Source organism: Megalobrama amblycephala, linkage group LG1 (assembly GCF_018812025.1).
Source record: "Megalobrama amblycephala isolate DHTTF-2021 linkage group LG1, ASM1881202v1, whole genome shotgun sequence".
In the NCBI taxonomy this organism is placed as follows: domain Eukaryota; kingdom Metazoa; phylum Chordata; class Actinopteri; order Cypriniformes; family Xenocyprididae; genus Megalobrama; species Megalobrama amblycephala.
The window spans coordinates 58,538,190-58,562,128 of NC_063044.1; the positions used below are offsets into that span (position 1 = coordinate 58,538,190).

A 23,939-nucleotide genomic window follows, 5' to 3' on the forward strand; every position below is an offset into this window, starting at 1 on the left:
AGAAATGTCCTATTTTGAAATATGTCAAGAGCAATATTCGAGGTTTGCTGATATGATCTCATCTGTAAACATGGCAGTTTTGATGATTTTGTGCCTGACTCAGACCCAGGAATAATGTTCACAGTGGGGTTAAGCTGTTCCCTTGGTGCTGAAGACAAGTAATTAAGTGACCCTCTTCTAGCCCTCTGGAGTAATTATCTCCCTCTTAAAGCCTGCAGAGGGAACATTTTTACACAAACAAGCCTGAATCATTTTTGTGATTTAATTAGTGTATTGTCAGGATCATCACTGCAATTGCAAAATATTATGGTTTAAACAAATATTTCAAATGAATAACAGAGGGATAGTTCACCCATTTTTTTTTTTTTTTTTTTTTTTTTTTTTTTAAAGCCAATGATGTTACTGATGTCCAATTTGCACCAAAGAGCAGGTATATGAAATAGGTCCAGAAGTATAAGATGATTTAATAATAAAAAACCCTTCTACAAAAAAAAAAAAAAAAAAAAAAAAAAAAAAAACATACTGAAACAAAGGGAGAAGCCCAGTAACAAACATCACTTTAATGCATTGTGGAACAACCAAGAGACAATTTCCTCACTTAACATCTCTCTGAAGGATTCACACATTACAATCTCTGTGAAAGAGACCTTTAAAGGGATTCTGCTGATTTCTTCTCACACTTAATACACCATTACATGGACAGCATCAGCGTAACAAGCTCTCAGAGGGTTCAGATCAGACAAGAAGACAGTGGACTAAACATTATTATTATTTTTTGGACACAGTTAAAAAGTTAACTTTGAAACCAAAATTTCAACAACCTTTTCATTTATCATGATTTATCTATATTCTATTTCTATCCATTTCTTTTTTCACCTATTGCAACATGCATTTGTTCAGTACTCTTTAAGTTATAAATCTATACAGATATGTTTTAGAGATAAATATATATCTATTATTATTATATGCATTTAAAAAAAAATATATAAATATAAACATCTTCAGTGGTACAGCTTCATTATTATTATTATTATTATTATGTGTTATTATTACCACTCTAATCATTTGTACTGTCATCTACACTAACATTGACATTGGTGGAAACATACAATTGACTCTTCACCTGAAACTCTCACACAGGTCACACACAAGAAAATTACGAAGAAAGATACAGTAATGTTTCTGATTGCACTTCGATTCTATGCTAACTACATTGTTTTCCCAATCATATCTTGTATATGTACTTTATAGACTGACTGAGAAAAAGACAAAGTCCAACATGTTGATAATATACAGTATATGAACTGAACTTGGCAAAAGCATTGGACTAGGTGTGAAGGTGATAGAGCAAAGAGAAATGCATCTATCTGCACCTTGGCGTGGCATTATTGCCTAAGCTGTGAAAGCATGTTCACTGTTGTGCAGAAACTAATGCATTTATACAGTGATAGAGACCTCTACGAAAGCCTTGAGAGGCCATAAATTATTACTTCTGTCTTTTGTTGGGAGTCTTTTGACTTAATTTCTTAACTTGATTTCGAAACAACAAAAGAGTGATTTCTCATGTTGTTGTTCTTCAAAAGTCGGAAAGAATTTTTAATATATTTTATAGTATCTTATGCTTATCTAGTTATCTTATGCTCACTAAGGCTGCATTTATTTGATCAAAAATACAGTAAACAGTAATATTATTACAATTATATATTTTAAAATGTAATTTATTCCTGTGATGTAAAAGCTGAATTTTAAAAAGCATCATTACTCCAGTCTTCAGTGTCACACGATCCTTCAGAAATCATTCTAATATGATGATTTGCTGCTCAATAAACATTTCTTATTATTATCAATGTTGAAACTCACTGCTTGATATATTTGTGGAAACCGAGAGGCATTATTTTAGAATTCTTTGAAGAATAGAATGTTCAAAAGAACAGCATTTATATGAAATAGAAATCTTTTGTAAATGTCTTTTGATGAATTTAATGCATCCTTGCTGAATAAACATATTCATTTCTTATGGAAAAAAAACAAAAAAAAAAAACCTTCCTAACCCCAAACTTTTGAAAGGAAGTGTATGGATATAGAATTATGTTCAAGAGAAGACACGAGAAATATAAGAAGTGAGCAACATACAGAAAAATGAAAGTAAATAAACCTTTGGTATATCAGATCATGAAAAAATTCAGTCAAGATTAAGAAAAACAAGAAAAAAATAAATTAATAAAATAAAATAATGCATGGCCTCTTAAGGTTTCTGTAGACCTCAGCTGTCATAAGTGCAAACATTTACTAAACACACACTCACAATCACTTAAACACAGTCAAAATGTGCACGGAGAACAGTGATACGGATCACAAAACACAAGCTTTGGTGTAAAATCGGATTTGAAACATTCAAACTGTGAAATTAAAGCTACTTCAAAAACTGCAATCATATTGAAGTCTGAAAAAAAGAAACAATATGATTATTAAGACACTGCAGACCGTACCAATGGTTTGGTGTGGTCCAAACTGCCTGAGCCTCATAACCGCTCTTCCTCTGGACACCTGAGCAGCCTGAATGCAGCTGAGGATCAGATGATGATGAGATTATTGTGTAAGATAGTATCAATGTGATAAAAAGAAAACATGGACAGCAGGCTTCTGCTCATCATCATGAACGGAAAAACTCTCCGAGGTCTTTTCTACGATCTACGTCTCCCCATTATATTAATGGTAAGGGAGAGTGAACACAAATAACACAGAGATAAAGCCCCCCATTCTATAGAGAATCGATCTAGTGTATGATTCGAAGATGTTTGTGTTTTAAGTTTTAGGCCAAAGTTCTTTTCCATACAGTAGATCACTGACTCTCCTGTGTTAGTATTATGTGACCTCGAGAGAAGCGGGAGAGACGCGGTCACACTCGGCACGGGAGCGCAGACTGTGCCACTGTTCCACCGGGGTGCGCTGGGAGCTCATGAGCCGCCGCCAGTGCGTGGTTTCCTGCAGGCCAGTGGAGAACTGGCCAATCACGATGCGACCAACAAAATCGTTGCTGCTCTTCATGTTGTGCCCGTAAACTAAGAAGGAAAAGGCAGAAAAACAATGTTACGTCCGGAGATAATCAGTCTAAACACCTTATTTGCAATAATGCTTGCTTGGAGTTTCTGTACTGTGAATGAATTATACTGTAGATTTCCCTCCTCCACCCACTGTTTTATACACACAAATCAGGGTTATTAAACTTGCTTTATTTCAGCTACAGTTGCCGAGGCAACATTTCTCGTTTTTGTTTAGTTTAGTTGAAGTACTTAAATAAAACTTAAACTAAAACTACTACTACAAAAAAAAAAACACTAATAATAATAAAAAAGACAAAAACATACAATTATGGAAACTAAAATTTAAATTAACAAAAACTATAATAATACATAATCAGTGATACTAAAATAACACTAACACGAACGTGTCCTCTCATTTATTTGGCTTATTATTCATCTTTTCTGTCAATCTATTTTTCACCGCCTCAATCCAATTTTGTTAATGGAGTCAGGTCAGAGTATGAGGCACTGTTAATTTCATCACGTTGCTCATAAACAAGATTGAAGACTTTTCTTCCCGTTGATTTTCCCCTCTTTCCTGTAACTGGCAGTGGAGTGCTGGGAAAATAGCAGGAAGCGCAAATAATATTGTCACAAAGCCCAGAGGTGGCAGTCAATGATGCAGCCGCACTCCAGACAAGGATCTCACAGCATCGCGACTCCAGCTGCAGACCAGAGCTGGTGAAACGCCGTCTCCAAGCAACATCAGCTCTGGAGAAGAGCTTTATCCAACTGAACGCCAAGGACTCCTTCACCTTGGTGTGGCTCAAGTATACAGCTAAAGCTCTTATTACAGCCTACAGGAGCGTACACAATATGTATCTCGGCTACTCCTTATCCTCAACACTATTTGAATTCAACGTGTGAGTTAAACCACATAAAAAGGATGGGAGGCACTCCTATTTATAGTGGACAGCTTCTTTTTTTAAGAACCTTCAATTAGCTTAGTTGATGTTCTGTGTGTATCAAAACGTGAAATATAGTGCATTTTGAAAAATATCAAAATTAAAATAATTACAAAAGACACAAAAGAAGATATTTTGAAGAATATGGGTAATCGAACAGATGATGGGAAAAAATACTATGGAAGTCAATGGGGCCCATCAACTGTTTGATTACCCATATTCTTCAAAATATCTTCTTTTGTGTTCAACAGAAGAAAGAAACTCATACAGGTTTGGAACAACTTGAGGGAGAGGAAATGATGACAGAATTTTCCTTTAATTATCCCTTTAAGTAGTCCGAGTAGTTAAGTAGCATGACTGTTGTGCTACATTGCACAAGACTCTTAAGATATTAGACTTTGAGAGTCTAATATCTTCAATGAATCAGTTGATTCAGTTCATTAAACTATTGTGAATTACTGAATGAATGAATGATTGATGAATCGAGTTCTTGAGTTCTTAACTCCCAGACTCAATGATCTAGTCGCGATGGTTAATAGCCCATTAAAGGAGAAGATTATCAGCGAAAATAAATAAATTTCAGTCAGTTTTTCAGCAGATTTGGAATATAGTGCAAAAGTCGAATAAACCACTTTACGATAATTTTATGATGTCCCTTTGCATCCTTTTTGAAATTTAAAAGTAAAATGTGTTTGGAACAACATAAGGGTGAATAAATTATGACAGAATTTTCATTTGTGATTTTTTTGATAATTTCTAACCAGTCCTCTAAACAGAAATAATTGAAAAAAAAAAAAACCCACATCAATATTAATTTTTCTTATAATCCTATTATTTAAAGGTGCCCTAGAATCAAAAATTGAATCTACCTTAGCATAGTTGAATAACAAGAGTTCAGTACATGGAAATGACATACAGTGAGTCTCAAACACCATTGTTTCCTCCTTCTTATATAAATCTCATTTGTTTAAAAGACCTCAGAAGAACAGGCGAATCTCAACATAACACCGACTGTTACGCAACAGTCGGGATCATTAATATGTACGCCCCCAATATTTGCATATGCCAGCCCATGTTCAAGGCATTACACAAGGGCAGCCAGTATTAACGTCTGCCCTTTTTAGTGATATTTGTAAATTGTCTTTCTAAATGTTTCGTTAGTTGCTAATGTACTGTTAAATGTGGTTAAAGTTACCATCGTTTCTTACTGTATTCACGGAGACAAGAGCCGTCGCTATTTTCATTATTAAACACTTGCAGTCTGTATAATTCATAAACACAACTTCATTCTTTATAAATCTCTCCAACAGTGTAGCATTAGCCGTTAGCCACGGATCACTATCAAACTCATTCAGAATCAAATGTAAACATCCAAATAAATACTTTACTCACATGATCTGACGCATACATGCAGCATGCATGACGAACATTTTGTAAAGATCCATTTGAGGGTTATATTAGCTGTGTGAACTTTGTTTATGATTTATAGTCGAGAGCTCGGGGGGGCAGGGAGCGCGAGATTTAAAGGGGCCGCAGCCTGAATCGGTGCATAGTTAATGATGCCCCAAAATAGGCAGTCAAAAAAATTAATTAAAAAAAATCTATGGGGTATTTTGAGCTGAAACTTCACAGACACATTCAGGGGACACCTTAGACTTATATTACATCTTGTGAACAAAACGTTCTAGGGCACCTTTAATAAAAGTTTGTTAAACCACATTTACACGTCCTCATGCTCTGCAAAATTAATGTCAGTTAGGAGACAAACAGGATGGCTGACATCATGAGTTTAAAGCAAAGGAACGGGCGTGGTGAGTGTTTGGCTCAGACGCATGCACTGGACTCGCTATGTTGAGCTGATGACATCATCGGCATGTGTCACATTCAACAGTCCTGAGGGAGCTCTCCTGCTCTAAATCCACAGTCAGGATGAGGTACAGATCGTTCCTGCTCACTCAGAATGGGAAATACTAAGGCTGAGGAGACGAAGGCATCAAGTGTTATCTTATAATGAATGATTATCTCTTACTCCACACAATTGTGCACAATAATGCACAATTGTGTATCAAATGAAGCATATTTGAAAAGTAAAGAGGGAAATCTTCAGCTCAAAACATCACATTTACTGCAGTAAACCAGTATATACAACAATTATGATGAGATACTGACATGATCACTATCATTTACCCCACTATCATGTGAGTTTGGAGACTGGAATTTAAGTATCATTATTATAAGTAAGCATTATCATTGATTGAGCATGTGAATAAACAAAATGAATGGTGTTATATTACTATTATTATTAATAATAATAATTATATTTTTATTATTAAAATGCTAACTAAAGTATCTGATATCTCATTATTTTAAAACACTGACTGGGTGGTGTATTATATCATAATAATAATAATAATATTATTATACAATCATTAATTTAGTGTTTCATATTATTAATGTTATTAAACAAACAATAAATAATTTTTTTTTATTATTAGAATGGTAACTAAACTAATATCTGATTATTTTAAAACACTGGATGTTTGCATTATATCCTAAAAAAATAATATACAATCAATAATTTAGTGTTTTATCTTATTATTAACAAAAAAAAGTCATTTTAAAGGGGTCCTTGATTATGATTTCACTTTTTTAACTTTAGTTCGTGTGTAATGTTACTGTTTGAGTATAAACATATGCAAAGTTCAATACAAAGGGAGATATTGTCTTTTACAGAAATCGCTTTTTAAGGTCTACAACAAAGGGACTACAACGAGCTTCTTCCTGGATTGGTGACATCACAAACCCCAAAATTTATATAAACCCTGGCCCCGAGAACATGCAAAAAAAAAAAGTGAGTTGAAGAAAAGAAATGAGTTGAATCAACTCCACAGCAGCTACATAAATTTATCCATTAACTATTCAGAAACATCCAATTGCATTCTAAAAGTTGTAACTTCTTGAGTCTCTCCATCAGTGTCCGACTTGAACAATGTAAGGCTCATTTTGGCTGTGTGAGATTCTCCAGTTCTGTTGTTGTTGAGCAACCGGAGCACGAGCTGTTAAAGCTTTGCCCTCTTCTGGAAAGGGGGCGAGGAGCAGCGATTCATTTGCATTTAAAGGGACACAAACAAAAACGGTGTGTTTTTGCTCACACCCAAATAGGGGCAAATTTGATCTGCTATAATAAATGATCTGTGCGCTATTTTGAACTGAAACTTCACAGACACATTCAGGTGACACCAGAGACTTATATTGCATCTTGTGAAAAGGGGCATAATAGGTCCTCTTTAAAACACTGGACATTTGTATTGCATTTTGCTTATGTTACCTCCATATACTCTACATATACTATACAAGTACATTTATGTCACTTCGGTGCTTCAAAAAGTCTGTGTAAACACACATTTTATGATAAACAGAACAATCCAAATATCTAAGACCACTATTGAAAGCACGCCACCTATGATGATGGGCACAATTCTGACCCCTTCCAATGCACATAGCTGCCTAATGGGAGTCATGTTGAACAGAGCCAGAAGATCTGTTTCCACTCACTGCTTATGGATAGCATATGGACATAACACCACCATTAAACTCCCAGTACCTGCTCAGCCAGAGGGATCCTTCAGTTAAAGACAAAGAGAATGATAATGGGATACGCAAAGATTTAAAAGTAAAAGAACTGACAAAAAGAGTGAGCTAAAGAGAAGAGAGAGAGACTCATCAAACAGACCAGGAGTGAGAGACAGAGGCCCAGCAGGAGTGGGATTGCAGGCAGTGTTTGATTGCAAGTCTTTGTAGTCAGAAACATCAGAGAGAAGCGATGGGCAGGCGGCCCTGGCTGGTACCACTGGGAGAGACACATGCTGACCAGCATAGATGGGGCACAGGCTACACTCACCCTTTAGCGTGAGATATTCCTGTATTTAAATACCACTGTTGACTCAGCACAGATTAAAGCTGAGGAAGCCAGTGAAAACTACACGTTGTGCTGGTCTCAAATGGCAGGTTATGAGCGTAGGCCACTCTCAGCCCTATGCAATCACAGTGCATGGCTGCACCTGGGTGACGAGTGCAAATATTAAATGTCAGTGTGTACCAGTGCATAAAATCTCAGCATGAATAACTGTCCAGGTCAGGTTCTGACTGGCAGCATCGGTAATTGAATAAATCCTATTGGAATTCAAGAGATCCATAATGAGGTGCCCCATGGCAGCCCGTAGTCACAAGCTAGATTACACTAATTGTAAGGAATTGCAACAAATCACCTGGTTAAAAATTGTGGCTTTTCACCTTTACTGTATTGGGTATCCAGCTAGATAGCTTCAACTGTTATTAATAGGGCTGTGAATTTAATATATTAATTTAGTGTGATTAAAAAATATATATATATAATCACACAAAAAATACACTTCTGTTCAAAAGTTTGGGGTCAGTAAGATTTAAAAAAATAAAATAATTAATTATAATTATGCTTAAAAAGGCTGCATTTATTTGATCAAAAATACAGTAAAATCAGTAAGATTGTGAAATATTATTACAATTTAAAATAACTGTTTTCTATTTTAGTATATTTTATTTATTCCTGTGATGTAAAGCTGAATTGCTGAATTTTCAGCATCATTACTCCAGTCTTCAGTGTCACATGATCCTTCAGAAATCATTCTAATATGATGATTTGATGACCAAGAAACATTTCCTAATATTATCGATGTTGAAAACAGTTGTTCTGCTTATTATTTTTGTGGAAACCGTGATAAATTTTTTCTTCAAAAGAATAACATTTATTTGAAACAGAAATCTTTTGTAACATTATATAAATTATATTGTAACATCTTTACAGTCACTTTTTATCAACCGAACACGTCCTTTCTGAATAAAAGTATACATTTCTTTTAAAGAATTCTTACTGCTCCCAAACTTTTGAACTGTAGTGTATATATTATATTAAAAAAAAAAAAAATGCATATAATGTCAATTAAATTTATTTGATCAATTTTCCTAGCACATGAACCTAATATAAGTGAAAAGGTAAATTGTATTTGTATAGAAAAATTGTATTTTCTCGAAAGGTCATCATAAAGACTGCACACATATTTCACTGTGTAGAGTTCTGTATGTATGTTTTTGTGTATGTATTTTCATGTGTACACGTTCATAGTCAAAACAATACCTGTGAACACAAGACTGACTTCACACAGGTCCTCTTGAGGTACACGGAAGCTAAAGGACTCGTTGTAGCAGGGGTCAATGGTGCCCCTCATACAGGACGTTTTCTTAGTCTTCATCAACTTAAGACCTGTCACCAGCTGCACCTTCACAAAAGGATCTGACAACAGAGAAGTAGTAGCTTGGTTAAAGTTTAACATAAATTGCCATCTGAAACAAATTTCACATCTGTAATGTAACATTTCTGAGTGAAACAGGATACTCAGTGATAAAATATTCCGGGCAAGACTTGATTTTATCCATCAGGAACTGATTAGATTATGAAAGTGCGCATTAGGCCTACATACCAAAATGGAGCCAGACCACACGGTAAAAACGAACACATTTTTAGTTAACTGTACTTAATGTCTTAACTTAATTAGAAAAATCTAGTAATTTGTTACTCAGAAAACTCAAGTTAACATTGATTGATTGGTTTGAGTACCATTTTGTCAAGCAAAAAAGAGTTTTTGAGGCGGGGCAATTCTTATTATAACTTTCACTCATTTCCTCCACTTCTGCAGTTATCGTTCTCCTTAGTTGCAATCACTCATTGTCCAAAGTCATCTTGAATGTTGAATAGTCAAAACAACTGAAAATTTTAAGAGAACATCACATTAGTTGACTCGATAATTTGATGTTGATTTCCTTAAAGGATTAGTCCACTTTTAAATACACTTTTCCTGATAAATTTACTCACCCCCATGTCATCCAAGATGTTCATGTCTTTCTTTCGTCAGTCGAAAAGAAATGAAGGTTTTTGAGGAAAACATTCCAGGATTTTTCTCCTTACAGTGGATTTCAATGGCTACCAACAGATTGAAGGTCAAAATTACAGTTTCAGTGCAGCTTCAAGGGCTTTAAACGATACCAGACGAGGAATAAGGGTCTTATCTAGCGAATCGATTGGTCATTTTCAAAATAAATACAACCGTTTATGCGTTATAAACAAAATATCGCCTTGAACGTACTTTCCGCTTCCACATTCTTCATAACGCTTACGCTGAATGTTCTACGCCTTCCCTATTGTACTTACGGAACGAACGTGGCGCCAGTTTCGTTTTTTTCCATAACTTGAATAGGGAAGGCGTAGGACATTCAGCGTAAGCGTTATGAAGAATGCGGAAGCGGAAAGTACGTTCAAGGTGATATTTTGTTTATAAAGCATAAACGGTTGTATTTTTTTCAAAAATGACCGATCGATTCGCTAGATAAGACCCTTATTCCTCGTCTGGTATCGTTTAAAGCCCTTGAAGCTGCACTGAAACTGTAATTTTGACCTTCAACCTGTTGGTAGCCATTGAAATCCACTGTAAGGAGAAAAATCCTGGAATGTTTTCCTCAAAAACCTTCATTTTTTTTTGACTGACGAAAGAAAGACATGAACATCTTGGATGACATGGGGGTGAGTAAATTTATCAGGAAAAGTGTATTTAAAAGTGGACTAATCCTTTAAATGGGTTTGTTTGAAGTCATTATAAACAGAAATTTCGCATATGAAATATTAATAAAAAAATAAATAAAAAAAATAAATAAAAATACTTTAATGATGTATTCTGCCATCTGCTGGTTAGAAGAAAATCTGTAGGAATTACAGTTTTAGAAAAAGTGTTTTGATCGTATATATCCAGCAGAGTGCCATAGAGATCCATTCATTTTTCTGGATGTGGCCAACTGCTATTTTTGATAAATTAGATTTTAGCAATAGCAAATTTGCCAAAACAAAGGCTAAACAGCTGTTTAACTATTTGTCAACTCTGTGGCTAAAGTGATGTCAGCATAAAAGAAAAGTCGTTTCAAAGGCGAAGCAGCTATTTCATTATAAAGACAAACAATTACCTCACATTAGGAAAATAAATTCTTTGTTGCTTAGTTTTCTGCAGTCATTGAAATTCTGCTATAGGTTCTTTGAGATTTTAAAGAGCAGAACGAGGAAAACAGATATAGATTTACCTGAACCTTGGCACATGTCTGTCTGAAGCAGCTGCTTTGCTCGGATGATGTCCACATTTAACCTGCCAGCACTGGGCAGGTAGTTTAAAGATAGAAGAAGCTCACCAAGCTCAACCTCATTCTGAGAAACATTACATTAGAAAATCAATGTCATGATAATGATGTCAGTAAATTAACATTTTTATACTACTTTTTTATGTGTCAAATACTGAAATGAAAGCTTTATGTCAGAGTAATTTTACAATGAAAGCATCTGTAACATGAAAAATTGCTGGTTTGTTCAGATATGTTTTTGGTAAAAATCAATTGGAACAGAGACAAATACAGAACCGCTAAAAATACTGGGGTCTGTAAGCTTTTTTTAATGGACCGAATGCTTTTACTTAGCAAGGATTGATTAAATTGATCAAAAGTGACAGAAAATTCAGCTTCAGCCATCACAGGAATATATATATATATATAAAAATGCAGCCTTGGTGAGCTTAAAGGATATCTTTCAAAAGCATTATAAACTCTTACTGACCACAAACATTTGAACAGTTGTGTATCTTTTTTTAAGTCACATATTAACCTCTCAAAATACAAGGTTTATGTGCATTTAACACATAATAAACTCAGATCTTCTAGGACAAAAAATATTTAGGAGTACTGTGTGCATTCTTTTGAGGCAGGACATTCTGGCATATGGCTGCAATGATTTCACATTTTACTAAATAACTTAATTTAGTTCTATGTGACCTAACTTCATTATGTTTGTCATTGTGCAAGTGGCACACCTAAAATGAAAAAAAAAGAAAGAACGGAAAAAAATATATATAATGTGACTCAGGTGAGTGGTATTACCTGAGAACTGGGCACCAGGGCCTTCCACCAATGTCCTCCCTTCACTAGATCGACCTCACTAAGAGGAAGAGAGACTTTCCCGATGACACAGTGCCGTGAAAACTTGTCAAAGTCGACCACAGAGAGCAGAAGGGTGCGTCTCTGGGCCTCCAGGAAGGGGAGCTCAAAAGTGAAGCGCTCTTCAAACACGGGGTTCTGGGTCTTGCGTTTAACTCCAGTCTGCCTGGAGTTCTTGTGGTCGGGCAGCAGACTCATCTTCACGTAGGGGTTTGAGTGGGCCATGTCTTGGCGAGCACCGTCGCACGTTACCGGAGGGGGCAGATCCCGGGCCTCGATGACTCGCACGCTAAGGTGGCCATTGATAAGATCGTACTGTGTGCTGAAATGTAGCATGCCTAGTTTGTACCGCACAAGGATTTCTTCATCTGTCAGAGAGTCAACATCATCACTGCACGAGTCCAGAGAGTACAGATGAGGCTCCAATTTGCGGAAGTAGTCATCTGGTGGTGTCGGGGGCTTACGCAGGGGCTGCACCACTTCTTGCCTGTGTCCCATTGCCCAAAATTCAATCGGCTTTACATCCACCATAGGGGAGCTTGGCCGTCGGGCGTTCAGACCTGTGACATGGGAGAGCAATTAAATAAAAATCAAGTCATCATACTCACGCTAGTCTGGTAACATTGAGAGTGAAGTCTGGGCTCACTGGAGAGCTGGCCTGCCAGGCTGAAGGTGGATCGGGAAGTTTCTGCGGTGGGTGGCCTGCAGCTTGTAGTGGTGTCAGATTGAGCAGGTGAAGCATGTTCCTGAGCCATGATGTGGGAATTTGTGCCTTTTTGCTCATTGCTTTCATTGACACTGGAAGAGATGACTTTGTTAAGCCTTAATAACACTACTGACACATTCCCTGTTGAAAAAAACAACGCATGTTGACATTTACAGTACTGTTCAAAAGTTTGTGGTCAGTATTAATGTTTTTAAAAGAAGTTTACTTAAATTAAATGAGTTTGTTGCACTCAAATAATAATGAAAGTTCATTGTACTTAATAGGAAATAGTTGCATGAACTCAAAATTTCATTGTAGTAAGCTGAACTTAATATGATTGAGTTGCAGCAGATTTCTAATTCCCAGCATGCTTTGCGTCAGACCATATAAATAACTGTTGAAATTAAGTGTTATTTTGTGTGTTTTTGCACAAGATGAACATATGGAGATATAAGTTAATGTTTAATGTTGTGTTATGTTGGGATTCAGGGGGGTTCTGTTATGTTAGTTTTGTAAGGCTGCATTTATTTAACCAAAATAAGTAAAAACAATACGAAAAATATTATTACAACTTAAAATAACAAGGAATCGAACCTATAACCTTGGCGTTGCCAGCGCCGTCCTCTCCTGTTTGAACTACAGGCTATGTTACTATCTTAACAAGCAAAACTTTCTTGGTCAACCAGCTGCAGCAGAAAGACTAGGGTTATATAAGCTGTACGATGTTTATGAAACATTATGTGTAGGGTAATATTACTTTGCATGAAACAGTATGATTACAGATGTTTCTGTCCATTAAGTCTATCACACAAATTCATCCTGAACTAGTGCCAACTGCTGCAAAGAAACCACATTTGGATAGGGAACAAACTTTCGTTAGTTATACTATTTGGATGTCAGTTCATACACAGCTTAAAATATGACAAAAAGCAGGGTTTGTTGACCATCATGGCCTGACAATGAAAAAAGCAGACAAATCAATCATAATATGCTAAAGAAAAAAAAATATATATCGGCATGAACTAGCAAAAGACAGTAAAAATATCTTACAATTCAGCTCTTCAATTTGTTGTGAATATCTGACACTGTGACTGAATCCACTTCTTCAGTCATATTATTGCCCAGTATTGTGTAATATCTGTTACAACATTATCTTCTAATCCAGTTGTTTTCCAACTACAGAGGTAAATATTCGGTGCGGGATATCTTTGTGCAGGCCTGAGTCATCCCTTGGGGATCATCAAGGACCCTTTGTGTCCATGACTACAGCTCAGAGGGAGATAGTTGTCATAGCAACGGACGATTCTAAAACAAATGGAAATAGGAGCAATGCGAGGCAATGAGAGCGGCTGGACTTATAGGGTGAGCTATATGTCATGACTGTACAGTCACAGTCTGGAAGTTCAAGCTCTATTCAATTAAAGATGCATCCCTTATGTCTCCAGTGTGTTACGAATTGAACACCATTCTATGATCACTTTTTTTTGGAGCTCAACTCATCCAGCCATTTTGTCCCTGTTTTTTGTTTTATACAAACATCCAATTCCCACAAAGCATGAGCTCAATCAGACCAGCATAAACCAGTAGTCTCTGGTGACCACATCAGCTCCAGTCCTTAAACAAGTTTCACAACAGGAAACTGCTGATTGGTGATAATGTGTATTGCAAAATGGAAAAATAGACATGTATGACACCTTTGTTTAGTCCTGGTAAAAGTCGTTGAATGATGTCATTAAAAAGCATACTTGTAAAAAGCTTGACAGCTTGTGGTGAATGTGTGCATTCAAAGAACAAATTATCCCAGCAAAAACATGAATCATTTCTCCATTTAAATCACATTACCCTTGTTGTTCCTGCATGGGAACACAAATAGCTCCACACCCCAGTCATTATGAGCTTGAGTAACAGGGCATAGACAAACAGGATCCTAGAACGTCTCAGGAAAGCCATCTGTTGCATCAATATCACTTCCATTAGCCCGGAAAACCATTGACTACAAACTAGAGCTACATGATTTACTGCTCAGTAGTTAAAATTCAGCTGGTAATTTGCAATGTAAGTAGAGAAGTAAAGAAATTGTAACTTTGTAAGAAGCTTACACTCAGCAGAAGTATGATGCCATCACCTTGTACTGAGCAGTGTGAATTTCAGCATTACATACCATTTCTGGAGCATGTATACGGTCAAAGTATGCATTAAATGTACATGCCATAAAGTGTTGCATACAGTATAATGAATCTAACAGTGCAACATGCTCAACCTTACATTTTTAGTATGACAAATAAACTGGAAGCTATATCAACAATGCATTACATACAGTCAAACCCAAAATTATTCAGACATTTTTGATATATTTTTACTAGTGGGTGCAGGACACTATAGTTCATTTATGTAAGTGAGGATAGCAAAATAAAGTAATCTGTGACATATTATACCCAAAAATTCTTCATAGAGTGGACTACCAGTAAAATTGATAAAAATTTGGAACTAAAAATTAATCAGACACTTTGACCTGACCATGTTTTGCTTAAATGTTATCTGATTAATTTATTCTGATACAGTTTAACTCTGAGATCTTGTCATATTTTATTACCATTTTTTAAACTATAGTGAATAAACTGAATTAATGAATGAAATTTTCAAGGTGTCTGAATACATTTTGGTTATATATATATATATATATATATATATATATATATAGCAACATATAGTATGTATACTATGCATATCAGTATACAGTATGAAAACACTGATGGAGAAATTATATGTAACAATGCAATAAGCTGCACTATGCGTTCAATTAAAAAAAAAAAATCAGCAGAGTAGTTCTTCATTCGTTGGAGATAAGTTAAGATATTTTTACATGTGAATTTAAAATTCACTAAATAACCGTTCTAATTGTAGTGTATGATACTGTTGGCATACAGTATTGCATTCCAGCATACTACTACATTCATAGTCATACTGAACATAGCCTCTAATCAGACTGCCAACACTTTTTTTTCCCAAATTTGGTTTAACATGCAAATTAACTGTATTTATTATCAACTTCATAACTGCTAGCACCATTTGCTGAATTAAATATGAAATATATTGAGGTCATGTGACAATGTAGCATACTACTGTTTATAGACTACCATTCAAAAGTTTCCGGTCATGCTTTGTTTGAAAGAAATTAATACTTGGATTCAGGATGCATTAAATTGATCAGAAGGGACAGTAAAGACATGTATAATGTTCTATAATGTTAATGTTCCATCTATAAAAAGATTTCTATTTCAAATAAATGCTTTGTAACTTTCATCAAAAAATCCTGAATATAAGTTTTTTACAAAAATGTTAAGCATTGATAACATATTAAGCATGTTTCTTGAGCAGTAAATCATCATATTAGAATGATTTCTGAAGGATCATGTGACACTGAAGACTGGAGTAATGATGCTGAAAATTCAGCTTTGCATCACAGAAATAAATTACATTTTAAAATATATTAAAATAGAACACATTTTTGTAATAAATTGTAATAATATTTCACAATATTACTGATTTTACTGATTTTTTGGTGAGCAGAAGAAATGTTTTACAAAAAAAATATCACATAAACAAATTGTACCACCCCCAAACTTTTGATAGTGTATACTGTGTATCGATAGAATAGTAAAATCATATAGCTCAGATATTAGGTAGATATACAGTCCATACTGTGCAGTATGCAATAAACACAAGGCTCGTATTCCATCCCAAACATAACCCAGAACACACCATCCATCATCAAAAACGAGCCTTTAACAAATGGTGCCTTTGGGATTGTCTTGAGATTTGTTCAGTAACCCTGTGTATTCAGTCTCAATCTTTCTCTGACTGTTATGATGAGAGAGCAGACAGATGAGATGAATAATGAGTTGTTCTGGGTTATTTGCGACATGTACGGGTGTGTACTCACAGCCATGATGGAGTCTGAGCTGGAAAAGGCCCCAGAATCTCCACCTCCTCGTCAGTGGACTGACAGCAGCTGCACTCCCAGCACCACTGCCAACAGGAGCGGCACGACCAGCGACACAACAGGAAGTCAGACAGTCTGGACAGAAGACCCTGTGACCAAGACCGTAAAGGGACACAAAGAGACTCTCCAGTAAACAGCAACTAACTGACCTGCAGAGGCAGCAGATTATACATACATGACAAATTATGATGATTTTCTAGTCAATTGCAGCTTTATAAGTATAAATGTAACAAGAACCTCAGAGAAATAAATTCTTACATCTCTATTGGGGCTCTATTCTAGTGGGACTTTGTAGTAAACCGTAGAAGTCAGAGCCAATCCACCAAATATCAAGTGATTTAATTAAAGATATCTAGGATGCTTTAAATTGATCAAAAGTGACATACAATAAGCACAATTTTGTTTCCCATTGTGACATATGCTTCTAAATGAAACAGGAAAATTGGGCGGGACAAACATTACTCAGTCACTTCTCAGTGTGACCGTTATTAGGTTGACTAGAAATGAGGCCAGATGTTTGGACACAAGTCCTTCATGAAAGAGATGTTAGTCTTTTCACCACACAACTTGCTTCTCTTTGATTTAGACTAACTGACACCAAAAAGATGAACACAACACAACAAGAATACAACAAGATCTAAAAAGCCAAGTCACGTTCACCTCCGCTGAGGCTGAATATGTGCCTATGGTTGGTTAAATAATGAATGACTTGAGACAGGATGTTGACAGTAAAAAAAATCTAGTCCAAAAGATACAACTCTGATTGCGTAAACAATCTTTTTCTTTTTTTATGGATGCAGGCAAGTTTGTTTCAAAGCATTTAATGGTCTGAAAGTTTTGAGGGTGTCAAGCTTCTCACTAAATTTCTAACTTATTTGGGGTCATGCATGTATGGATAAATTGTTAAACAGCACCTCAGAGCTGCTATAAAAATACAGTAGCTATTTTTTCTACATCATTGCTAATGAACAGATATGAGAAGTTAGAAGGTTGAATTAATTACTTTTCTGTACATACCTCATTGATGGGTTCCAACTGTTCTTTTTCAAAGGTTGAGTGCAGCAGAGGGTCGAGTTCAGGCACAGGAAAGAGAGAAAAAAAAAACAGTGAGAGGAAAGGTCTCTTTACTGAATGTTCACATTTTAAAGGTGCCCAAGAATGCTTTTTCACAAAATGTAAAATAAGTCTAAGGTGTCCCCTGAATGTGTCTGTGAAGTTTCAGCTCAAAATACCCCATAGATTTTTTTTAATTAATTTTTTTAACTGCCTATTTTGGGGCATCATTAACTATACACTGATTTTGGCAGCGCGCCGCCCCTTTAATTCACGTGCTCCCTGCCACACGAGTTCTCGATTATATTACAGCACATTTACAAAGTTCACACAGCTAATATAACCCTCAAATGGATCTTTACAAGATGTTCGTCATGCATGCTGTATGCATGCTTCGAATTATGTGAGTAAAGTATTTATTTTGATGTTTATATTTGATTCTCTATGAGTTTGAGGCTATGCTCCGTGGCTAACGGCTAATGCTACACTGTTGGAGAGATTTATAAAGAATGAAGTTGTGTTTATGCATTATACAGACTGCAAGTGTTTAAAAATGAAAATAACGACAGTCTTGTCTCCGTGAATACAGTAAGAAACGATGGTAACTTTAACCACATTTAACAGTACATTAGCAACATGCTAATGAAACATTTAGAAAGACAATTTACAAATATCACTAAAAATATCATGCTATCATGAATCATGTCAGTTATTATTGCTCCATCTGCCATTTTTCGCTGTTGTTCTTGCTGGCTTACCTTGTCTGTGCACAGATCCAGCCGTTAATACTGCCTTTCCTTGTCTAATGCCTTGAACATGGGCTGGCATATGCAAATATTGGGGTCATACATATTAATTATCCCGACTGTTACGTAACAGTCGGTGTTATGCTGAGATCCGCGTGTTTTCCGGAAGTCTTTTAAACAAATGAGATTTACATAAGGAGGAGGAAACAATGGGGTTTGAAACTCAATGTATGTCTTTTCCATGTACTGAACTCTTGTTATTTAACTATGCCGAGGTAAATTCAAATTTTGATTCTAGGGCACCTTTAATAATTAATATTAATGAAATCTGTTAGCAACATTTTGTCAAATATTATTTATAAAATGTATACTATTATTACAAATATTTCATTATGTTCATGTTTTTTTTATATACACTATGGTTCAAAAGTTTGAGTCGGTAAGATTAAAAAATTAACAAAAATAAATAAATGTACTTTTATTAAGCAAGGGTACATTGCATTGCTCAAAAGTATCAGTAAAAATATCATTACATGGCACAAAAGAAATATTAAAGTTTCCACAAAATATTAAGCAGCACAACTGTTTTCAACATAATATAAGACATGATAATAATAATAAATGTTTCTTGAGCAGCAAATCAGTATATTAGACTGATTTCTGAAGGATCACGTGACACTGAAGACACAACCCCAATATAATATAATATAATATAATTTGGAATAAATTACATTTTAAAATATATTAAAATAGAACACATTTTTAAATTGTAATAACATTTCACAATCTCATTTATTTACAATATTACCATTTTACTGTATTTTGATCAAATAAATGCAGCCTTGGTGACTGTAAGAGACTTCTTTCAGAAACATTTTACTGACCCCAAAGCTTTGAACGGTAGTGTATATATTAAGTAAATATGTTCCCTGAGGTGCTGGTCTGATTGAAAAATAAAAAAAGCAGATAACTTTGAAGCTACATCCAGTGAAGAAAAAGTTTCTATAACCTCAAATATTGTCCTACTTGTTTTGTATTTTGGGTATTAAATTAAGAGCACTGTAATAATCCACTCTTGAACTTAAGTGTTATTGCACTAATTTATTTTGACAAGCATCCCAATAAACCACATTCTAACTAATCTGTTAAAAAAAAAAGACTTTATAAGGGACAAAATTGTTCAAGATTAACACATCTGACTTCATACACACTCATGCACCCAAGGGACTGTTATATTCCTTCCTTTTAACACCTGTGAATATCTACAGGTTGATTTCCCTCCCATTCCCCACCCCCTGTTGCTGCTTACAACCTCAGTCCAGCTCTCTTGCTCCTCATCAGTGTCCCAATGTTGTCTAAGCAATTAGCTGTGGCTGTAACCATGGCAACAGTGATACGAACTCCTGTCCCTACCAGCCCGCACCTTGCTGCCGCTGGCTCAGGCAGAGATGACGCATTAGGGTCACTGAGATAGGAAGGATGGGACACTGTCCCCACTGGTCCACATGGCCAGTTCCAGCAGGTGCTATTCCCATACCAGGGGTCTTTAGCACAGTTTCATGAATCATAATACGCCATACAGACACACAAATACACCGCTGCAGAGTTTAAACATCGAAAAGAAGCTGCATTCATACTTAAATCACAAAAGCCATCAGTGAGTCTGTCTGTAGCCTACACTGTTTTGAATGAAAATATTACTCAGATCTCAAATCCCACATAAATCAATTGCCATTTAGTTTTTAATGTACATAACATAGAAAAAAAAAAGTCCATTAACATATTTTGAGAATTAACTCATCAAATCCTAATATTTCATCAATAATAATAAGACATTAACGTGAATAAATACACACAAATCATACCTATGAGTTGAAATGGTTTCAGGCCTTGACCAGAAATAATCATCAAATGAAAAGAACAAATCAGATTATGAACGAATGAGCAAAGGAAGACGCATATGAAGATGAAAAGTGTAATCCAGAAGGATCCAGATGGGAAAGTGTGTGTGCGGGACTCACCTGTGTGTACGCCATCCTCCTCTTACTCTCGCCCCACTGTCTCACTTCCCATCCAGTGCAACATGACACTCTCTGGATCCAGATTTACTCAGTAAAAAAAGAAAGAAGAGTGAGAGAGAGAGAAAAGAGAGGGGGAAAAAAAAACCGTAGATGACTCGAGTAATGAATTCAGGTCTCTATGGACTTGGTTCCTCTATCCAGCCTAACAAAATCTACTTCAAGAGTGATGAGCCAAATACAAAACAACAAACAAACCCCCTCTTCCCTCTCTATATCTATCTCTCTATCTCCTCTTCCTCCCCATCATCTTCAATCCCACCCACCCAGACACTCCTAATCTCCCTCTCTTTCCTGCCTCCCTCTCCAGTCGTGCCTAGTCCTCAGAAATGACACGCAAGACAGCCAGCTTTCCTCTCCCTGGAGAGAGCAGCGCCCTCCTCCCCTCCTTCCCCCTCCTGCCCTATGTTTCTATCAGAGACCAGTGACTCATCCAGGTTTGCAGAAGCACTGATGTATATCAAATCTGTTATGTGCATCCCTCCCCGCCTCCTCCAGTCCATTTTTACAACACCTCGCTGGCTGCAACCACTTGTTGTTCACTTCACCACGAACAGAGCGGAGAGGCTGAGGAGAGACGGGCAGACGGCAGGTGAACGGGCTAATTGCTGCCACGGCAACACGTTACATGGGGAGTTTATGAGAGCCGGGGTCTGTGCGGCCATCTGCTGCTGCTCTGTGACTGAGGTACACCGACGTGCTACCATCTTTAAAACATGACGCACAAGTCATGGGAAGGTTTTGGAGAATCTATAAGCTGTATTTGATGGTCATTCCTGGCACAGCATTGTAACCAGAGTGGGTGGATCACAAGGAACTTTAAAGTAAGTTTCCTTGGAAACGGTCGGGGCACATGACCTGTTGCTGTGTCAGCTGTTCTGACACTGAACGGCCTCGCTCACCAGATGAAACTACGCATCTACAGAGCATGTCAGGTTATTGGGTGTAGAGTTTCACAGAGAGTGTTCGACTGATGTATAGCACCTGAAAAACATACACTCGAGTTAAAAAGTTTTTTTTGGAAAGAAATTAATTCTTTTATTTAGCAAGGATGCATTCACTTGATCGTAAGTGACAGTAAAAGACTTGTATAATGTTTTAAAATATTTCTATTTCAAACAAATGTTTTTCATTTGAACTTTATATTCATCAAAAAATCCTGAAAAAAAATGTATAGGTCTCTCCAAAAAAATTAAGCATTACTTTAAAAAAAAAAAAAAAAAAAAAAAAAAAAATCTCACCAACCCCAACTTTTGTAATTTCATTCACTTCACACTATATTTCTAGTGAGCATTTCACAATACATTTGTGCACTTTAAAAAATGAGTGTAAATATTAAAATAGTGCTTTACAAACTATCTAGTAAGTAAGGCAAAGAGTGCCAGGGGCATGGAAAAAACAGGAAAAACCTAAAGATATTTAAGTTAAAGGTGCCATCGAACGTTTTTTTACAAGATGTAATATAAGTCTAAGGTGTCCCCTGAATGGTGTCCCCTGAAGGTGTCTGTGAAGTTTCAGCTCAAAATACCCCATAGATTTTTTTAAATTAATTTTTTAACTGCCTATTTTGGGGCATAATTAGAAATGCGCCGATTCAAATGCTCACGCTCCCCGCCCACGGAGCTCGCGCTTGCCTTAAACAGTGCATAAACAAAGTTCACACAGCTAATATAACCCTCAAAATGGATCTTTACAAAGTGTTCGTCATGCATGCTGTATGCATGCGTCAGATCATGTGAGTTAAAGTTTTATTTGGATGTTTACATTTGATTCTGAATGAGTTTGAGGCTGTGATCCATGACTAACGGCTAATGCTACACTGTTGGAGAGATTTATAAAGAATGAAGTTGTGTTTATGAATTATATGGACTGCAAGTGTTTAAAAATGAAAATAACGACAGTCTTGTCTCCGTGAATACAGTAAGAAATGATGGTAACTTTAACCACATTTAACAGTACATTAGCAACATGCTAACAAAACATTTAGAAAGACAATTTACAAATATCACTAAAAATATCAAGATATCATGGATCATGTCAGTTATTATTGCTCCATCTGCCATTTTTCACTATTGTTCTTGCTTGCTTACCTAGTCTGATGATTCATCTGTGCTGCTCCAGACGTTAATACTGGCTGCCCTTGTCTAATGCCTTGAACATGGGCTGGCATATGCAAATATTGGGGGCGTACATATTAATGATCCCGACTGTTACATAACAGTCGGTGTTATGTTGAGATTCGCCTGTTCTTCGGAGGTCTTTTAAACAAATGAGATTTATATAAGAAGGAGGACACAATGGTGTTTGAGACTCACTGTATGTCATTTCCATGTACTGAACTCTTGTTATTTAACTATGCCAAGATAAATTCAATTTTTAATTCTAGGGCACCTTTAATGACGAAGGAACCTTGGGAGGAACTAAGACTTAGGAAGACTCAAACTGGAATAGAATAGAATAGAATAGAATAGAATAGAATAGAATAGAACCAGAAAAAAACCTTAAGATATTTAAGTTAATGAAGAAGGAACCTTGGGAGGAACTAAGACTTAGGAAGCCTCAGACTGGAATAGAATAGAATAGAATAGAATAGAATAGAATAGAATAGAATAGAACCAGAAAAACCTTAAGATATTTAAGTTAATAAAGAAGGAACCTTGGGAGGAACTAAGACTTAGGAAGACTCAGACTGGAATAGAATAGAATAGAATAGAATAGAATAGAATAGAATAGAATAAGAAAAAACCTTAAGATATTTAAGTTAATGAAGAAGGAGCCTTGGGAGTAACTAAGACTTAGACTCAGACTGGAATAGAATAGAATAGAATAGAATAGAATAGAATAGAATAGAATAGAATAGAATAGAATAGAATAGAATAGAACCAGAAAAAACCTTAAGATTTTTAAGTTAATAAAGAAGGAACCTTGGGAGAAACTAAGACTTAGGAAGCCTCAGACTGGAATGTAATGGAATAGAATAGAATAGAACCAGAAAAACCTTAAGATATTTAAGTTAATAAAGAAGGAACCTTGGGAGGAACTAAGACTTAGGAAGACTCAGACTGGAATAGAATAGAATAGAATAGAATAAGAAAAAACCTTAAGATATTTAAGTTAATGAAGAAGGAGCCTTGGGAGTAACTAAGACTTAGACTCAGACTGGAATAGAATAGAATAGAATAGAATAGAATAGAATAGAATAGAATAGAATAGAATCAGAAAAACCTTAAGATTTTTAAGTTAATAAAGAAGGAACCTTGGGAGAAACTAAGACTTAGGAAGCCTCAGACTGGAATGGAATGGA

General features: G+C 35.9%; 1 protein-coding gene across 1 annotated transcript; it reads right to left on the reverse strand.

Moving 5' to 3' along the window:
* Positions 1-541: 541 nt before the first annotated feature.
* syt17 (synaptotagmin XVII) lies at positions 542-22,144 on the reverse strand. The gene is made up of 8 exons (XM_048204483.1): positions 20,579-22,144; positions 17,776-17,793; positions 16,699-16,847; positions 12,696-12,847; positions 11,993-12,609; positions 11,150-11,270; positions 9,162-9,317; positions 542-3,062 (listed from the first exon to the last, which is right to left on the reverse strand). Exons 1-8 carry the CDS (start codon positions 20,591-20,593, stop codon positions 2,866-2,868), a joined length of 1,425 nt encoding a protein of 474 aa, XP_048060440.1. The 5' UTR covers positions 20,594-22,144; the 3' UTR covers positions 542-2,865.
* Positions 22,145-23,939: the final 1,795 nt, after the last annotated feature.

Excerpts from the sequence above, each read along its gene's own strand:
- syt17 (XM_048204483.1), bottom strand. Across the intron at positions 12,610-12,695 it reads CCTGGCAGGCCAGCTCTCCA|GTCTGAACGCCCGACGGCCA; the intron begins GTGAGCCCAGAC and ends CCCATGTCACAG. Across the intron at positions 3,063-9,161 it reads AGTCAGTCTTGTGTTCACAG|TTTACGGGCACAACATGAAG; the intron begins GTATTGTTTTGA and ends TTTCCTTCTTAG.